Raw genomic sequence first — 20,779 nt, 5'->3', positions numbered from 1 at the left:
GACCGAAATTCAAGCTAAACCCGCAGCCTCTCAACTTGATCGAATCTTTTGCTCTGCCTTCGGGTGTTCTTCCGGTTACACCGGAACTCGAATACGAATACGAATAAGAATACTTTATTATCTCATACAGAGAAATTTCATTGTGGTGCACATTAAAAGACAAAACAAATAATAAGACAACAGATAAAAATACCATACGAAGCATACTACACTCGCGCACGCATATGTACACTAACATGAATAGTAACATGATTCCAAATAGGTTAATTGCCGTCAGCTTTAGCTAAAAGTTTAACGCTAAAAACTATCATTATCACAGGACTAGATATATCATTGAACAATATTTATCACAGGACTAGTCATTCGAGGGTTATCACACTCAGCATAAGGGTGCACATCAAAGAGTGTAAAAAATATTCATCACAGAAATCAGTGCATATGTTCACCGGCACACATACTAGTTTTAATTAACTTAGGTATTTAAAAAGCCAATTGACTTTGGAATAAAACTGTTCTTAGTTCTGAGCGTGCGGAATCTGGGAGTGCGGAGGCGACGTCCTGAGGGCAGGACCTCGAAGTGGTGAGCGAGCACATGACTACTATCCTGGTTGATGCAGCAGGCCTTTCGCACCACACGTCGTTCATACAGCACAGTCAGTCCTTCCTGTCTCACCCCCACAATCTTACCACATGTGTTCACCACCCGCCCAAGCACATTCTTACTCTTCACACACAGACCTCCATACCAGCAGATGAAAGAGAAAGTGAGAATGGATTCAATGAATGAAGTATAGAATGTTTGGAGGATGCGGCTGTTGATGTTCAGACTTCTGAGCTTTTGTAAGCAGTAGATTCTTGACTGACACTTCTTGTGGATAGCTTTAGTGTTTGAGGAGAAATTTAGTTTGTTGTCAATGACTGTACCGAGATATTTGTATTCAGTCACTCGCTCAACTTTCACACCATCTATGTACAAATCTGAAACTGTAGCTGGGTTTTTGCGAAAGTCAATAACTAGCTCTTTTGTTTTTGTCACATTTAGGTCTAAACAGTTATCTTTACACCAGGAGCTGAAATTTTGAACTTCAGAAAAATAAACAGAATCAGAGTCAGACAGGTCTTCAAGGGCAGAATCGTCAGAATATTTCACAAGAGGGGTCGTAACAGTACCTTGACAATCGTTAGTGTATAATGTGAACAGAACTGGAGACAATACTGTGCCCTGAGGGGCTCCAGTAGAAGTACTAACTATGGATGAAAGTGCGCTATGGAACTCGCTGCGTTGAGGGAGGACGGCTACGGTAAAGAGAAGGTGGTGCCTTACACAGGGTTCGTACAGGTCATGGAAAACCTGGAAAGTCATGGAATTTGATTTTTAATTTTCCATGCCTGGAAAGTCATGGAATTTCAATTCAAGTCATGGAAAGTCATGGAATTTAACAAAAATAAGAAAGAAAGAAAAATTAACCTTTATCACGCCAGCGGCGATTTTCGTTGCCCAGCCATCCCCTCTCCCCCCCCCCCCCCCCCCCCCTTTGCCAGCCAGCAGCGATTTGCGTCGCCAGCACAAGGCTTGTTCGTATGACCAACTTCTCGTTCGTATTTGCATACGAGAATAACGGTATTTTTAACGGCACTTGAGCCAAAACGAGGCTCACTTCCTTCCGTTATCTCGTCGTGTTGTCTGCGCTGCATTTGAGTCGGTTTCGTCGAAGTTTTCTGCTTTTGTTTTTGCATCGATTATAAAGTACTTTAGCGCTTCGACAAGCAAGATGGAGGATGATGAGTTTGAAACTTTCTTTCGAGTTGTTTCTTGACAACAAAAAGTATGCGGAATTGGAACGAATTACCGAGGAAGATCTTCGCAATGAACTGTGTATCGCGGTGAAAAAAGGACAGTTCGTCAAGTCACAGTGACGGTTACGAAACGGAATTTACGAAAGTGCAGATGGATACAAACAGTGGCTGGTCCAGTTTAGTAAAATGACAGGACCAGCAAACATTACCGATAATCTGACTGCGTAGCAAATGCTTGACTTGCTTGTCGAAGACACACTGCGTAGACACTGACTCAAATTCAGTGCAAAGCAAGCCAGTGTCAAAAGTGGCAGTGACAAGACGTAAAAAGTTTGCGTGTTCGGAAATGGCGACCTGTGGATCTAGTCATGGAAAATGTTATTGAGGCTCATGGAAAGTCATGGAATTGTGTTTCTAAAAACCAGTGGGGACCCTGCTTACACTGAAGCTTCTCTTGTAGCATTGGAGGAGACAGGGAGATCGTTGCTTGAACTCACTTCTGTGTCTGAGTCTCTGCAAAGGTCTCTGTCTAGAACCATTGCCTCATCGCTTGATCCGTTTGAATTTCGCTTTGATGCGTCTCCGGCGGACGCCACTACACTCTTAATCTTGACCACGCTGGCCAGGATTACCAGAGAACAAATGTCTTTGTCCGCCAGACTGTACACTCATGCTGTTCACTCTAGGAGGTCAGCCTTCCTGACAGAGTCCAGGATCAGAGACAGCGCTACCATTGAGAGCTTGAAGATCTCTCCCTTTTCCGAGGGTTCTCTTTTAGGGCAATCTTCTCTCGACGCTCTTCAAAAAGAGACACAGGATGCGCGTGACGTCGCTATTGCTCGTATCGCTTTGCAGGGTTTTCAGAAACCGCAGAGCAAGCCACAGACGCAATTTCAGCCTTCAGGCAAGCCTTCTTCGTCTGGTGGTGGGAAGGCCCAGAAACAGTCCTTCTCCTCAAGGGGTAGGGGCCGCGGAGCTCCTTACCCTAAGAGGGGTCAGTCGTTTGGAGGTTCAGGGGGTCGGGGCGCAAGCCTCACCCCCAATGAAACTTCCCCGAACAGCACATCCCGGTAGCCCCCGCGCTTGTTACAATTAGTGGACAGCAAGTGGGTTACTGGGATAGTGCGTTCGGGGTTCCGGCTCCTCTGGTCAGGGCAGAAGGCTCCCCTGGCCAGGATAATTCCGCCTTGCAGGGCACCCAGGGATTTGGAGGCACGGGATGCTGTCCAAAAGGAGGTTTCGACTCTTCTGCTCAAGGGAGCCATAGAAGAGGTCTTGGATCCAAGGTCTCCGAGGTTTTACAGCAGACTTTTTGTTGTGCCGAAAGCCTCGGGGGCCTGGAGAGCTGTATTGGATCTGTCTCACTTGAACAAGTTCTTACGTGTGATCAAGTTCACCATGGAGACTCCAACCTCAGTCCGGGAGGCCCTGCGTCCGGGGGATTGGGCGACGTCGATCGATTTAACAGACGCCTATTTTCACGTCCTTATGCATGCAGCAGACAGGAAGTGGCTTCGCTTTCTCTGGGGCGACAAAGCATACCAATTCAGGGCTCTGCCATTCGGCTTGTCGCTAGCCCCTTGGGTGTTCACGATGATTGTCAGACAGCTTTGCGCTCTTGTGAGAAAGGAGGGTATCCGTCTCAGAGCTTACCTGGACGATTGGCTGATCCTCCACCAGGTCAGGGAACTTTGCGAGGCTCATACGCAGAGGGTTCTAAGTCAAGCTGCTCAGCTAGGCTTCTCCGTCAATCTGATAAAATCGGAGCTGGAACCATCCCAGAACTTTTCGTACTTGGGCATGGAATTCGACACCCTTCGGTGGTCTGTCCGTCCCTCTCAGAGAAGGGTCGACAAGCTTCAGAACCAGATTTGCTCTCTCTACGGAGAGAATCTTGCCAGCGCTTGGGCTTTGACTTCGGTTCTGGGTCAAATGGAGTCAATGGCGACTCTCATTCCGCTAGGCAGGGTTCACAAGAGGCCTTTTCAGGCCTCCCTGCAGTCAAGGTGGGATTAGTCATCCCAGGGCTGGGACTGTCAAATCGCACTGGGAACTTGGTTCCGGCAGACCACGCGAGTGTGGCTTCTTCCGGATTTGTTTCAGGGAGTTCCCATTGTTCGCCCACCTCCGGAGAGAGAGCTGTTTACAGATGCCTCTCTGACCGGGTGGGGAGCTCACCTGGACGAGCACATGGTGTCGGGGACGTGGGACTCGCCACAGTCCTCCCTTCACATAAACGTGCTGGAGTTGGAGGCCGTCTCCTTGGCCCTCCTAGCGTTCAAGCCTCTTCTGGAGGGCAGACATGTCCGACTCCACACAGACAACATGTCGGTGGCGTCCTATGTAAACAAACGGGGGGGAACACGGTCTCCCAGTCTTTCCGACAGCGCATGCCGCATCTTGACTTGGTGCAACTCCCAGCACATTCTGTTGTCAGCCGTGTATTTGAAAGGCAGCCTGAACGTTCTGGCCGTCGTCGCGATATAACCTTCGTGGTTGAAAACGACGTTAAACACCAAATAAAGAAAGAAAGAACGTTCTGGCCGACACGCTGAGCAGAGGGGACAAGGTGGTTCACTCGGAGTGGACTCTCTCCCACCAGTCCTTGCATCGTCTTTGGTTGCAGATCGACAAACCCATGATAGACCTCTTTGCAACGAGATTTTCGGCGAGGCTCCCTCGCTTTGTATCCCCCTTCCCGGATCCTCTGGCTTGGAAGGTGAATGCCTTGGACTTGGACTGGACGAACCTGTCGGCTTACGCTTTCCCTCCGTTCTGCCTTCTAGGCAAGGTCCTCAGGAAAGTCGACATGGAGAGACCAGCGCTGGTTCTGGTCGCCCCGCTTTGGCCAAGCCAGCACTGGTTTCCCGACTTACTGCGTCTAGCAGTTCGGCCCCCAATCCCTCTCGCCGTGAAAAAGGGAGATCTCGTGCAGCCTCGGTCAGGCATCCCGCACGAAAATCCCCTGGCCTTGAGCCTTCACGCCTGAATTCTGTCAGAAGCTCTTTGCTTAAGGCAGGGGCCTCCACTTCTACCCTGAAATTCGTTCGTCATACCCACAGGGAGTCTACCACTTCAGTTTACTCCTCCCACTGAGCATCCTGGTCTAGGTGGTGCTCGCTTAACGGGGTTAAGCCTCTTTCACCTAGAACAATGCAGGTAGCCAACCACCTGTCTTGGTTGGCAGAGCAGGGAGCTTCTCCCTCTTCACTTCGGGTCAGGAGGTCTGCGATCTCCTCAACACTTTTACAGCTTGGACACAAGATTTCACTCGGCGGAGTGATCGCTAGTGTGGCCGCCGGCCATTGTAAGGAATGCAATTTATCTATGTTACTATTGTTTTTAAAATCATAAATATTTCCCCAGGAGTGCCCCTTTAAAAGAGCATCCACGCTGGTACCATAGTTAATTCGGGCTGCGCCCCGATCGCCCATCCCAGTTAGTGACCTGTTTGCCACACACGCAGCGAGCTTTGAAATCACTGCCTGCCCATTGGCCACTAGTGGTCAGTGCCCGCGCAGTCCCGCCAAACTCGGTAGCGTGCGTTCTTTTGGTTCCACGACTTCAGAGAGGAAAGACGTGGGTGTGCAGCTGAGCTCCAGGAACCACATGGTAGGCACAAACCGGTTTCGTACTTTATTTGAAAAGGCAGGGTGTGCAATTTAGTTAGCAAGCATCCAGTGTACACGTAATTTCCTACACGCATTTTTCTACCAACAATAATGCATTTCAATAAATTACATATCTTATAATGTTGTTTTTATACTTTTGTGTAGACAATGATCGGCGCTTTTACTGGAAGAAAGACAAGTTTATATTTCTATGTAGTGGGTATTTTTACAAGGGCCGTATAACGATGTTAAGATTTGTGAGGATACAATAATGGAGTTAAGGTCGAGACTGTGAGGTAAATTGTGTTGGAATTAACGCAAAGGGACCGCGTGGTTGGCAGAGACCACGTGATACATAAATAAGCTATTATTTCATTTGGCTGTTGGCATAACGGGACAAAGGCCCATGAAGTTAAATTTAGAACACTGGATGCTTTCATTTTCGCTACTAATGTATGTTATGGGACGTGCTAAGAATTACCAGTTTGCTGACGAAAAACCTTCTTTTTGTTGGTTGTCATAATGGGATAAAGGCTGATGAAGCCAGGACCCAACACTGTGTACGTCAGTCGGCGGGATTACTGTAAATATAATTGAACGTACTAATCCTCGTCAGTTTGCCGAAGAAATCGTTGTTTTGGTTGGGGTAATAGTGGAGCCAAACTAAGTGTATTTTGCTGACTTCAGAGCACAAGGTATGTGCGAGAGATCTGTACATCACATACATGTACCAGCGCCAGTCCGGATAATGATTGAAGTTGTGGAGAAGACAGGATATTGAAGGCAGAAGAGTTTAGACTAGGAATGCCGTGAAAGTGAAGGGTATTATGATTAAAGAAAAGAGATCCAGCAGTACATTCATAATGTTGGGTTGGAAAGCTGAATTTCGGTTGGAGAATGTGGTAGGCCATGAAGAATAGGCGTTTGGTGGTTAGAACCCGATTTTCATGTGAACTTATAATTATACCACAGATGGTGGATACGTGGGAGTAACAGCGGCCAGTGATGACATGAGCAAAGGCCAAATCCCCTTTTCTCCGAGGTTCGTTGTATTTTTTGTGTACATGTATTTTATTAGTTAGTGACTATAATTATGTTGTTTTTTATCCCCGTTATTGATTAGGCTTCAGGCTATGGTGTGATCGCTAACCCCATTCAGGCATTTATTGCTGTCTTCTTAGTCGCCCATGAGTTATTCCCCTTTTTGACTCACATGCGAAGCAAAAGTGAGTCTATGTACTCACCCGAGTCGTCCGTCCGTCCGTCCGGACGTCCGTCCGGCCGGCCGTCCGGAAAACTTTAACGTTGGATATTTCTTGGACACTATTCAGTCTATCAGTACCAAATTTGGCAAGATGGTGTATGATGACAAGGCCCCAAAAAACATACATAGCATCTTGACCTTGCTTCAAGGTCAAGGTCGCAGGGGCCATAAATGTTGCCTAAAAACCAGCTATTTTTCACATTTTTCACATTTTCTCTGAAGTTTTTGAGATTGAATACCTCACCTATATATGATATATAGGGCAAAGTAAGCCCCATCTTTTGATACCAGTTTGGTTTACCTTGCTTCAAGGTCAAGGTCACAGGAGCTCTTCAAAGTTGGATTGTATACATATTTTGAAGTGACCTTGACCCTGAACTATGGAAGATAACTGTTTCAAACTTAAAAATTATGTGGGGCACATGTTATGCTTTCATCATGAGACACATTTGGTCACATGTGATCAAGGTCAAGGTCACTTTGACCCTTATGAAATGTGACCAAAATAAGGTAGTGAACCACTAAAGGTGACCATATCTCATGGTAGAAAGAGCCAATAAGCACCATTGTACTTCCTATGTCTTGAATTAACAGCTTTGTGTTGCATGACCTTGGATGACCTTGACCTTGGGTCAAGGTCACATGTATTTTGGTAGGAAAAATGTGTAAAGCATGTGAGTCGTATGGGCTTTGCCCTTCTTGTTATGAAATAGTTACATGACACATGCCCTTGATAGGGTTAGCACACTCTGTATTTGATGGACTCTATTTTTGTTGGTTGTTGTTTGGTTATGTAACAATGTAATGAGAGCTTTATTCTTTTTCCTGTTATTGGTTATGCCTTGTACTATTGTGCACTCGCTGCGTCCTTTCATGCAGTTATTGGTTTTTATTACCCGCTCATGAGTCTCATAATTTCCCCAAATGAAGTACTCATGGTGACCCTGAAATTATAATATCATTCTAATGCATTGTTGGTTTGACTTGTACCCTTGTCCCCATCACATAACATGCTAGGTATAAAGTCCGGCGATGGTAGGGAAGTACACAGTCACATGCTTTATGCGACCGCAAACTATTTCTGTCCCCTGGTAATTTTGGACGTGAATTTTGGTCGAGCGTGCTTAAACCTAAACCATGGCAGCAAGGGACTCATAACTATGACTCGGTTCATAAACTTTTCCCTGAAATGCTGACTTCTTAATACTTTCCTTTTTTTGACACATGTAGGATACCTTACTACCTTCATATTTCTTTTGTTCCGGTTAACATTGTTTCAAGTATTGCTTGTCATTTTAATGTTTATAATTATGCTCTAATGCAATTGATAATTTGTGTATGTTATTGTTTTATGACGTGTGTACTTATATAGCATATATTATGTCATTTAGGTTCTAGGTGGTGAAATAAAGTTGTGAAAGGACAACTGTAGAGCGTTTCGATCTGTTCGCGAAGAGACAAACAGTTTTCATGTTGTAGGAAACGCTATGTTCGCGGCGAACTGTTCGCGGCGAACTGTTCGCGGCGAACTCAATTCTACCCTCTCTACCTATTTTCAAGTAAATGGACCCATCTCTTCGCTGACAGCCGAGTCAATGCATGTATATTGGGGGCGATCATCCGAACAGTCGCTTTGTACTTGGAACAGCCCTCCCTACCCGCACTGACAAAAGTAGACGAGTCCAATCGCTTACAGCTCAGTCCATGAGTACATTTTAGGGGTGCCGGTATGCAGTGGCCCTCAGGATATCTGTGTGTGTGTGTGTGTGTTTGAGTTTCGTACCCCACGTGGAGAAGCAGGGCCTTTCCTTTTCTTTTTTTTGGTGGTCAGATTTGACAGTTAGATTTCTTGTCGAGTCCGTGGAAAAGCGTTGTGGTCTTCATTTCATTCAATAAAGGTGAATGTTTAGGAGTAAAAAGCCCGTGTGCGCGGGCTCTCTCTCTCTCTCTCTCTCTCTCTCTCTCTCTCTCTCTCTCTCTCTCTCTCTCTCTCTCTCTCTCTCTCTCTCTCTCTCTCTCTCTCTGTTCGTCCGTCTGTCTCTCCCTCCCTTTCTTTTTCGATCTCTCTACCTGTCTCTCTTTCTCTCTCTCTCTCTGTCTCTGTCTCTCTTTCTCTCTCTCTCTCTCTCTCTCTCTCTTTCTCTCTCTCTCTCTCTCTCTCTCTCTTTCTCGCTCTGTTCGTCTGTCTGTCTCTTCCTCCCTTTCTTTCTCTTTCTCGATCTCTCTATCTGTCTCTCTCTCGCCCCCCTCGCCCTTCCGCACACACGCGCGCGTATACACACACACGCACACACACACACACAAACAAACACATACACACACACACACACTCACACACACGAGTATACACACACACATGCACACGCGCGCACTCACTCACACACATTAGCATGCACACACATACATGCACACACATACACGCACAAACACGCACACACACAATCACACACACAATCACACACACACATATACACACACACACACACACACATACACACACACACACACACATGCATTTATTTATTAAGGAGATTTCTATAGCGCATAACCAAAAGCACTATGCACACGTGCACACACACAAACACACACACATGTATACACACACACCCACACATGCACACGCGCACCCTCACTCACACACATTAGCATACACGCACACACACACATTTTAGCATTGTATAATGCATTGTTATTATTTGTTGTTTGTTGTGTCAATAACTTTACTGGTTCATGACAATAAACATTATTCTATTCTATTCTATATTCTATTGACACACACACACACACACACATACACACACATATATACACAAACACACATAAACAAGCACAAACACACAGACACCCACACATACACTAACGCGCACATACACACATGCACACACACACGTACACACACACAAACACACACGCACACATACACGCACACGAACACACCCACTTACTACACACCCGCACACACACACACATACATACTCGCACAATCATTATCACACTCGCGTGCGCGCGCATACAAATACACACCGACACAGACACACACACACACACACATACACACATGTATGCACACACATATATATACACACACACACATGCCCAACCACAAACACATACACACACACACACCACCCTCAACACACACACACACATACATACTAACGCACACACGGACAAACACACACACACGCTCGCACACACACACACAAACATGCACTTACATACACCCAGACACATACACACACACTGACACATCCAGACGCACACACACACACACACACGCGCGCGCACAAACACTCTCACACACACATACACAACCTTATACACACACACACACACTCTCACACACACACACTCACACACACACACACCACACACATAAAACACACACTAACACACACACACACATACACACACACACACACGCAAATACACACATGTATGTATGTGTGTTTGCGCGCGCGCGAGTGTGTGGGTGTGTGTGTTTGTGTGTGTGTGTGTGTGTGTTTGTGTGTGTGTGTGGGTGTGTGTGTGTGTGTGTGTGTGAGTGAGAGAGAGAGAAAGAAAGGAAGAGAAAGAAAGGAAGAAAGAGAGAGAGAGAGAGAGAGTCAACCGGAAAGCTCAGTACAGTGCAATAGTTTTTGGCGTGCCACCTCTCAGGTACGTTACAGAATGCTCCAGAATGCTCCCCGCAAACCCCCGTTTCCTAGACCATTCTCGGCGAGCGTTCGCAATTGTTACACTATAGTACCGAGCGCTTGCTAACGCTCGCGAGCGCCACAACAAAACTATGCGTTGCATAGAAAACATTCGCAAACAGGTGTTTGCGTTATGATTCCCAACCCCCTTTCATGTGAGCTGCAACCTATGTGGCCCACACTAGCGTTATTAAGGGTGCCTCCCTTAAGGCGGCTAGTTCTAAGTCTTCCCTCCCTGCGTGGGATTTATTGTTGGTCTTGCGTTTTTTAGCCTCGGAAGAGTTCGAGCCTATTTTTTCAGCCAGTTTGGCTAATTTGACGCGCAAGGCCGTATTTTTGACTTTACTCGCGACTTCTAGAAGAGGTAGCGAGGTGCACGCTTTGTCAGGCTTAGAGAAGGACATTTCATATGAGAAAGATGGTTCCATTTCGCTTAAGTTTATTCCCGGCTTTCTCGCGAAGAACCAGAAACCCGGTCAGTTGTCTCCCTTCTTGCACATCCCTCCCTTGAGCAAGATTTTGGCTCCTGGAGATCCCGACATTGTAAATTGTCCCGTGAGAACTCTCAGTTGTTACCTGTCTCGAACACGGCTTCTTCGATCGAAAAGTCAAAAACTCCTTTTCATATCTCTAAACACTGCTAGGTGTAAGGATATAGCGAAGGTGACTCTAACCAAATGGATCTCCAAGTTGATCAAGCAAGCATATGCCTGGTGGCAGTCTCAATCTGGCGATGTTAGGGCAGTCTTGCCTCTCACTTCAGCTAGAACGCATGAGGCAAGAGCTTGGGCTTCCTCCTTGGCAGTTCTCCGGTCTGGCAGACTAGCCGAAGTACTGGAATCTGCATACTGGCGCTCTGAGGATGTCTTCCTCAATTTTTACCTCAGAGATGTCTCTTCTTTGAGGCAGGACGGCAGTTCCGCGCTACCTGCCATGGTAGCCGCAGGACAATTCCTTCATGCTTAAATTTTGGTAAGTACCCACCACCTATAGTAGCAATCTGCTATATGTGAGTTGGGTAAAGATATGTAATTTAAATCCAAAATTTTAGTAATACATTTTAATTTAATTAATATACTTACCCAACTCACATCGTTTAATCCCTCCCGCCTCCCCGCTGTGGTGGTATTTGGGACTAAAAAAGAAGTGAGTTGGGCTTCGTTGGAATGATACAAATGGCGGCGTATGCGCACGCAAACGGAAGTCGGACATGTATGTCTGGCCTTATGGGATTGGTCACTCTTTTTTAGAGTGTCTCCCTTGTTACCAAGGGGACGCATACAGCGTTACCAGCACTAAACTAGGGTTAATTGCTATATGTGAGTTGGGTAAGTATATTAATTAAATGAAAATTTATTACTAAAATTGTGGATTATGGTTGTGAAAACTACTAATTTTCACGTGTTAATTACTAATTTTTACGTGTGAATAACTAATTTTAAAGTGTTAATGTCTAATTTTCAGTTTTGGCTCGCTTCCTGACGGCTTACTAGCGCCAAAACTAAAAATTAGTAATTTTCACGCGTTAATTACTAATTTTCATCTGCCTCGTGATTGTGGGGGCTCAATGCGCATGCGCGACAGAGTGTTACATCTGCTAGAGCAAAACATCCTTCGATTCGAAACTTTTCTGGTCCTTAGTTATTTAATCCGATGCAAATTAAAAATAAGAGCTGAGCGTATGTGTAGATGACCGTGACATACAACTGTCTGTCCGACAACTTGTTGAATAACGAATTCTATCGAAAGATATTTGTGAAATGAGTCTCGAACGAAGAGATCCGTCTGCTAGTGGTCGGACCTTTAGTACATGTCCGGCTGGCCGCCATTTTTCCTCTTTCGGTTCAAACATTTTCGGATCGATTGTCCTTCACTAATACACTACAAAGCATTATTTATGAGTGTGGTAGTAAAAACAAATATGAGGTACGGCTGTCTGCCTCACAACTTGTCGAATAAAGAATTATATTGAAAGATATCTGTGAAAGTGTGAGACCAGTACAGCCGATCAAAAGTCCGTCTGCTACAAGCAGCTTCGATTCGAAAGTTTTTGGGGTACTTTATTCTTTTCTAAGATACCCAAAACAACGTTAAGGAAAGCGCTATTGCAGAAAACTGTGACATGCATCTTCCCGTCGGATAACTTGCTCGATAAGGTCTTCTATTAAAATATATTTTAGAAATAGTGTGAGAGTGATGTTTGCCGGACGTTGAAGCCTCTCAGTGCGGACTCTTAAAGTCCGACTACTGTGACCGAAAACGAGGCAAAAATGAAAATTAGTAATTAACACTGTCAATTACTAATTTTCACGTGAAAATGGTAACCCTATGTTTTGGCACTAGTAAGCCGCCATAGTATGTAGTAAAATGTTACTCTTGGGCCTTTCATTAAATATAGTACGTGGTCATCCTAGCTACTACATAATTTTGGCTGATCACTTTAAAATAAAAGTTTAAATTTGTCTTCTTTTTTATCAAGATACCTGTACAATAAAATCGGACATCTACCTGCCACCGCCCATAATCGTTACTGGAGCAGCGACACCACCTATGCAAAAGAAAATGGCGGCAAATACAACTTCGTCGTGGGACCCATGGTTTCTGTTCCTGATGATCAGGTGAGCAAGAATTTAAGTGGTATTGCTTCTGTGCAGAGATTACGTAACATTTTTCTAAAGGTACTGGTCACCAGAAGGATAGAATTAGATTATGCATACATGTTTTTTTTTGTTTTTTTATCTTGTCATTGTCTGGAAAGTGACTGCAGTTTTAAAAGGTGTTTTGTTATTGCTTTTGCACAAAGAAATCAGTGTGTTTTTTTATTGTTACATTAATCATTACGAGAGGACAAAATGGAAATGTAAGCAACATTTTCAAATGTGTAATGATCATACTTAATTGATGCTCTTACTTTATTTTGAATAATAAATACAATCCTAACATATAAGCTTAAAGTAGATTAAGCACCAAACATCGATGTCTGACCTGGCAAACACATGTACATGTTGTTCTAATTGTCTCTGTCCGTATTTTCCAGAGCTTTTGGGATGACCTGTTCAGGAATTCTTCTTCTTGGGGTCTTTACACCTATGAACAGGTGAGTTTTTTTTATAGGGATTATTATACCGGCACGGTTGGCCTAGTGGTGAGGCGTCCGCCCCGTGATCGGAAGGTCGTGGGTTTGAACCCCGGCCGGGTCATACCTAAGACTTTAAATTTGGCAATCTAGTGGCTGCTCCGCCTGGCGTCTAGCATTGTGGGGTTAGTGCTAGGACTGGTTGGTCCGGTGTCAGAATAATGTGACTGGGTGAGACATGAAGCCTGTGCTGCGACTTCTGTCTTGTGTGTGGCGCACGTTAAATGTCAAAGCAGCACCGCCCTGATTGGCCCTTCGTGGTCGACTGGGCGTTAAGCAAACAAACAAAATATAGGGATTATGCATGAACATTTGTCAGTGCAAATCTGTTTGAGCAGGGAAAGAGCAGATAGAATATTTTCTAGGCAGTCTCGATCTGCCTTTTGCAGTTTCTGAGACACTGCGAAAATTGATTAATATTCTCACGTATACTTTCGAGGCAACCCTGTAACAATGTTTGTATTTGGCGTTTATTTGTAAAAAAACCCACCAGTTTTGATCTATTGACTCAGTCCGGTCAAGAATAAAAGTTGGTTCTTGTGTATGACTGTGTATGTAAGTAATAATAATAATAATAATAATAAAGATAGCTTACATAGCGCCGCTTCACAAATTTAACTATGCTCTTAGTGCTGTACATCGAAATATAACAATTTCAATAATATAAATACAAAGATGATATCATAATACACATTTACAAATACCACTCACGTACATACATCCTCGTGCACACCACGCGCATACACACTCCCACTCATTAACAAGTGCTTCCATCCCCCTGCCACTGAGATGTTCACATACCCCCCTGGACAAGCTCACACCATGTCCGTCTCCTCTCTCGACTGTACACACACTCAGCAAGAAAAGAAAGACTAAATGCAAATTTCATACACAACCCTATAGCTCAATCAAAGCTGAGGCAAGTATACAAAAAGACACATTCGAACAACAAATCTAACTTCACCTCTAACAGTCTATAAAGATGGCAAGGACAATTTACAAGGATTCGCGAAAAAGGTGCGTTTTAAGGGAACTGCGGAAAGAGTCCTTAGAAGCAGAATGGCGAACGGAGGAAGGGAGAGAATTCCAGACAATGGCAGCCGCAGAGGCAAACGAGCGATCTCCAAAAGAAGGCAAGCTTCGCTCGAGAGTTTCCAGTTTGCGACTGTCAGCGCGTGAGCGGAGGTTGTAGTCAGAGGGATTGTCATATGTGACGAGCAGTTCCTTGAGGTATTTAGGGCCATCTTCAAATTTGGCAGAGAAACAAGCTTGTATCTGATACGAGCGGACACGGGAAGCCAATGAAGGGAACGAAGAAGTGGTGTGACATGATCAAACTTCTTAGAACGATATATCAATTTGGCGGCAGAGTTTTGTACCTTTTGGAGTGACTCGACAAGTTTTTGATCACAGCCATAGAACAGGCTGTTGCAATAGTCTATTCTGGATAGAACTAGAGAACAGGCTAGAGTTTGAGCGGCTTGGGGGGTAAGATAGTGGCGGATAGAACTGATTTTCCTTACGTTACTGTACGCAATTGTGCGGATGTTTTGGACGTGCTGGGAAAGGTTGAGGAAGTGGTCGAAGGTAACGCCAAGATTAGTCACAGAAGAGACAAAGTTGACGTCACTATCGCCGACATGAATGCTAGAAGGCAAAGAATTTTCAGGGAAAGATCTGTACTGGGACCTGACAAGCATGGATTCAGTTTTCGAGTCGTTTAGCTGTAGTTTGTTAGCCGTCATCCATGCCTATACAGCAACAACACAGTTAGTTAAGTGTTAGAGTTCCTTGGAGAATGAGGAACATATGTGTCGAGGATGAAAGTCACTTGTTCATGTGGTTTAAACAACATTTTATTCAAAATACATGACATGAAACAATTGAAAATATGCAGCCATAAGACACGAACTCAAGCAAATGCTTAATATTTTACGTGACCGAGCTTGTTCATTTCAATGCTTGTTATTCTCTCAGATGCCAGGAGATTGCATGGTTCTGAATCCTTTTCACTTGCTCTTGTTGCTCATTTCACTTACAGTGTGCATTTAGATCAATCAATGGGCGGGGATGTAGCTCAGTCGGTAGCGCGCTGGATTTGTATCCAGTTGGCCGCTGTCAGCGTGAGTTCGTCCCCACGTTCGGCGAGAGATTTATTTCTCAGTCAATTTTGTGTGCAGACTCTCCTCGGTGTCCGAGCACCCCCGTGTGTACACGCAAGCACAAGACCAAGTGCGCACGAAAAATATCCTGTAATCCATGTCAGAGTTCGGTGGGTTATAGAAACACGAAAATACCCAGCATGCTTCCTCCGAAAACGGCGTATGGCTGCCTAAATGGCGGGGTAAAAAACGGTCATACACGTAAAATTCCACTCGTGCAAAACACGAGTGTAAGTGGGAGTTTCAGCCCACGAACGCAGAAGAAGAAGAAGAAGAAGAAGATCAATCAATCAATATGAGGCGTATATCGCTCGTATTCCGTGGGTACAGTTCTAAGCGCAGGGATTTTTTTATTTTTTATTTTTTTATTTTTATTTTTATGCAATTTACATCGCGCACATATTCAAGGCGCAGGGATTTATTTATGCCGTGTGAGATGGATTTTTTTTTACACAATACATCACGCATTCACATCGGCCAGCAGATCACAGCCATTTCGGCGCATATCCTACTTTTCACGGCCTATTATTCCAAGTCACACTGGTATTTTGGTGGACATTTTTATCTATGCCTATACAATTTTGCCAGGAAAGACCCTTTAGAGTGCTTACTTCCCTTTCTTTCTCAGGTTATAGAAATGTGTATGCATTTAGAGTGCTAATGTCCCTTTCTTTCTCAGGTTATAGAAATGTGTATGCATTTAGAGTGCTAATGTCCTTTTCTTTCTCAGGTTATAGAAATTTGTATGCATTTAGAGTGCTAATGTCCCTTTCTTTCTCAGGTTATAGAAATGTGTATGCATTTAGAGTGCTAATGTCCTTTTCTTTCTCAGGTTATAGAAATGTGTATGCATTTAGAGTGCTAATGTCCCTGGAATTCTTTCTCAGATATTCTTCTTCTTCGTTCATGGGCTGAAACTCCCACGTTCACTCATGTTTTTGTACAAGTGGATTTTTACCCCTCCATTCAGGCAACATAGGCCTATTTGGGGGGAAGCGTTGATTTTCGTGTTTCTATAACCCACCGAACTCTGATAATTATGGATTACAGGATCTTATCTGTGCGAACTTGGTCATGTGCTTGCGTGTACACACGAAGGGGGATAAGGCACTAGCAGGTCTGCACATAAGTTGACCTGGGAAATTGGAAAAATTTCCAATCTTAATTCACCAGGCGGCCTCGGCCGGGTTTTGATTTCACGACCTTCTGATTAGGAGGCCAATGTCATATCCACTGCGCCCGTCTTCTCAGATATAGAAATGACTGATTCATTTTCCCAGGACTGGCTGAACAAGGAATTTTCTGGGTCGGAAGCCTTGCTGTCTGACGTGGACCTTGGAGCCAGGTGGCTGAACCAGATGGCAGACGGAGCGAGGAAGAACAACATGTCTGTACAATACTGCATGGCCAACAGTAGGCACATCATGCAGGCACTGGAAAACTCTGTTGTCACTCAGGTAAGTTTATCTCCCACAATTGCGAGAGAAATTAAATAGAGATTGCTTCATGTTCTGCAGGCTGAATATTTAGATAGGACTATAGATGGTTTATATGATAATTCAAGTTTTACGCCCTCACGGCTTTTGATGAGTTACACAAGCACATGTACCTTTCCGGGTCATAAGGCGCGACTTTTTTCCTCGAGTTTGACCCCTGCGTCTTGTATAACGAAGCGCCTAATCCGTGTATAAAATACGAAAAAAATCAAAGAGGCCAAGTTTCCTCTCAGCTCGAGACATCAAAGAGACCGCCCCATAGGTTAAACTCGGTCACTGACCCCGGTGCAGGAAGTGTTTCCTCTCAGACATCAAAGAGACCGCCCCATGGTTAAACTCGGTCACTGAGTACAAGACAACCCAGCTATCACAATGGACCTGCCTTTGATCTTGCCGCACACACAGAGCACACATATTTCCACTCTGTATTCTTCCTTTAATGTGCGGCTTATTTTCATTCTTCAACCGTTTGTCACGGTATACTTTTTCAATTTTGGTGCGCCCTATCGGCCCCCTGCGCCCAATGGGTGACTGGATTACAATTTTGTTTAAAAAGAAGGGGGTGCGCCTTATGCGCTGTAGCGCCTTGTCACCCGGAAAGTACAGTATGCGTGTTTAGGTGGCATCAGCCATCTGCACTTTATTGCAGAATGACCGAGGTCTTTTACATGCCACTGTGGTGACACGGGGGTGGGACATGGCTACTGTCTCTGGGTCTGCACATAAAGTTGACCCGTTTCTTTCCCGGCCCAGAGTCGAACCTGCGACCTTAGGATCACAAGTCCAGTGGTCTACCAACTGAGCTAACCGCGCTAAATTGGATCACATCAGAGTACTTACTTACTAATAGGCCCATTGCCCCCAGCGGAGCATAGGCCATTGACGACGTTTCTCCATCGCTCTCTTCTCTGGGCTGTAAATGCTTTCTGCCTCTGTCCAGCTGTTGCCCTGCCTCTTCAGTTCTGCCTCTGTGTCACGTGACTACGTCACCTCCAGCTGTTTCTCGGCCTCCCTCTCTTTCTTTTCGCCTTCGGGTTCCAAGTGAGAGTCTGGCGGGTGAATCATGCTAGATGTTGGTTTCCTGAGTGTGTGTCCAATCCAATCACCTGATAGTGAACGCGTGAAATCATCATTGACCATATGGTTCTTGTCAGGTGCAGACGTGCGGTGCTCTTTTCTTCTTGACTGTCCTTCAGAACCTTTTCTCTTCGGTAACTAGCATTTACAGAGGGATAGCCTAGCTAGTGCAATCACTGATTTGATTATTAACAACTTCACATTATAATATAACAATAATAAATGAGCATTAAATTACATATTCTTACTCCGAGTCACATATTTAGCATTGACGCAGTCGAGATGCTAGGTTGACTGAAAAAAGCGCTATCCCGTCTATAGAATAAGGGAAGCAACCCAAGCAAAAAAGTAGCAAGCTTGCTACCCTGGGTTGCCTCCCGTAGCGTGAGTCACGCCACAGATCTCGTACCCAATACGAGACACCCTCATTCGACTCCTTTCAGCCAGAGAGACAGGTCGTGCTTTGATTTCGCTCCTAGGCCGTTTTTGCTGTCTGCTTGACACCCACCGGCCTCGGCTCCCCGTCTGCTCCTAGCTGTTTCTAGCTGGTGAGATTGTTCCTTGCATTGTTGTTGTTTGCATTGTTCATTCTGCTGAGAATTTTTTCGTCCGCGGACTTACGAATTTTGCTCAGTAGTTTGTTGTTGTGGCCGCCATTTTGGTCGCCATTTTTCGCTAGCACGTGGTGTTTTTTGCTGGTTAGTTTGGGTCCGTGCATCGAACTTTGAGCGTTTTCCAGTAGCATTTGTTAGCTGCTTTGGTAGCTTGTACGTTACTGCTAGTTTATTCTGCTGAAGTTTTACGTCCTGGAGACTTGTCTACTTTTCAGTAGTTTGTTTTTCTCGTGTGACAGCATGTCTGATAGTGAGAAAAAGCGAGCGGCTAAGGCCGAGGGTAAGGGCAAGGGCCCTGGTAAACCTAAGTCCTCGGCTTCCACCCCTTCTTCTAAGAACCCCATGGTTCATGTTTCTGATCCGAAGACTAACTCTGTCTTTTCTGTGCCTATTTCGGCACCGGAGGAGACTTCGTCTGGCTCTCGGGCGGCGGGTGCGGCTGCTACTGCGTCCATTTCTAACCCTGTACCTGCGCCGGAGGCTGGCGCTCTTGTTGCTAGCCTTTTGTCTTCTCTGATTCCAGAGATTCGGACTCTTGTCCGTACAGAAATGTCGCGTGCGGATCCTGTGACCAGCTCTGCCTCCCTCCCGGGGGTGTGCGACCCTCGGTCGTTGGCTTCCTTTGTTCCTGGCGTTTCCGGATCACCTGCCCAGCCTGCTGGCTCCCGTGATGTCTCTGGATTCCTTTCACCGGGAGGCATTTCTCTCCTTGGCCGGCGCTCGGTGGCTTCTGCTTGCGGGAGTGCACCTGAGCAAATCCCTTCGGGGATGCGGTCAATGCAAGGTATGTGCTCGCAGCAGCTGTCTTCGGCAGTTGCACTTCCGGTTCGCGGAAATAGTGGTTCACTGGATAGCGGACAGACCATGGTCCCTTCCGGTTCGAGCTGCGCCTTACGTAAGCAGTCGCTCGCGGCAGCTTCCCTTCCGGCTCCGGCCGGAAGTAGTGGTTCACTGGAAAGCGGACAGACCATGGTCCCATCCGGTTCGAGCTACGCTTTACGTAAGCAGCCGTTCGCGGCAGCTTCTCTTCCGGCTCCGGCCGGAAGTGTGGGTTCACTGGTTTGCGGACAGCCCATGGTTCCTTCCGGTTCGAGCCTTGCCCTGCAACAGCAGCCGGTTCCGGCAGCTGCGCTTCCTGCCTGGGCGGGAAATGTAGGTCAAGCTGGTCGTGTACAGTCTTCTGTCACTTCCGGTTCCGGCCTAGGGCTTCCGGGTTGCAGCTTGCAGGCTTCTCAGCACCAGCTGTGGCATAGCTCTGCTGGTGCGTCTGCACTTCCGGCTCCTCCCGGCTTTTCTGGTTCGGTTCCCGCTGCTTCCGTTGGGTTGCCGGTGAATTTCGAATACGGTTGTTATCCTGGGCATTCAGTCTTTTTGCCTCTGTTGGGACAGCAGCAGCCACCCACTTCGGTGGTGACTGCCAGCTCCTCTCTTCAGCTGCCTTCGGTTGTTGATGTCTCTCATCCTCCTCTCAGTCAGGGGACGAGTTTCGTTGATGACCAACAGGATGGGCGTTTGGCTTCCGGCCTTCCCTCGCAGCGTCATTTGTCGGGTTCCTTCGGCTATGAGCCGTCCCCTTCAGGTGGTGCTTCGGACCTTGGGTCTGTGGACGAGGAGCAGCTGCCATCGGCGGCTCCGGCTAGCTTCAGAGTTGCGCTAGAAGCTGCCGCGGAAGTCACTTCGCGATATTTCCCGGAAGGGGCTTCGTCTTCGTCTTCGTCTTCGTCTTCGGCCACGCCTTCGGCGTCTGGTCCGTCGGCGATGGCGGACTTCCGGTGGGCGAAGGAGGAGGACAGCTACTTCCGGTTTGAAGAATCACCGTCAGTGGCTTTTCAGCTTTCTCGGTTGTTCGCCAAACCTGCTCCTGCCGGCAGCGGGTTGCCTCCAGCGGCAGTTCCGCTGCTGGTGCCGCACGGCACAGCTCCGGAGC

The 20,779-nt window shown here is 46.1% G+C and overlaps 1 protein-coding gene across 1 annotated transcript in view; it reads left to right on the top strand.

Moving 5' to 3' along the window:
* Nucleotides 1–20,779, top strand: part of LOC138955969 (uncharacterized) — a 60,856-nt gene that overhangs the window by 26,260 nt on the left and 13,817 nt on the right. Inside the window, exons 8-10 of the mRNA XM_070327455.1 lie at nucleotides 12,847–12,985; nucleotides 13,405–13,464; nucleotides 16,946–17,122. Of these exons, the coding sequence (XP_070183556.1) occupies nucleotides 12,847–12,985; nucleotides 13,405–13,464; nucleotides 16,946–17,122 (376 nt within the window). The remainder of the gene's footprint in view (nucleotides 1–12,846; nucleotides 12,986–13,404; nucleotides 13,465–16,945; nucleotides 17,123–20,779) is intronic.

This window comes from Littorina saxatilis, unplaced genomic scaffold (genome assembly GCF_037325665.1).
Source record: "Littorina saxatilis isolate snail1 unplaced genomic scaffold, US_GU_Lsax_2.0 scaffold_380, whole genome shotgun sequence".
NCBI classification, from domain to species: domain Eukaryota; kingdom Metazoa; phylum Mollusca; class Gastropoda; order Littorinimorpha; family Littorinidae; genus Littorina; species Littorina saxatilis.
The sequence above is the reverse complement of the archived record's forward strand: the minus strand, read 5'-3'. Positions and strand labels throughout refer to the sequence as shown.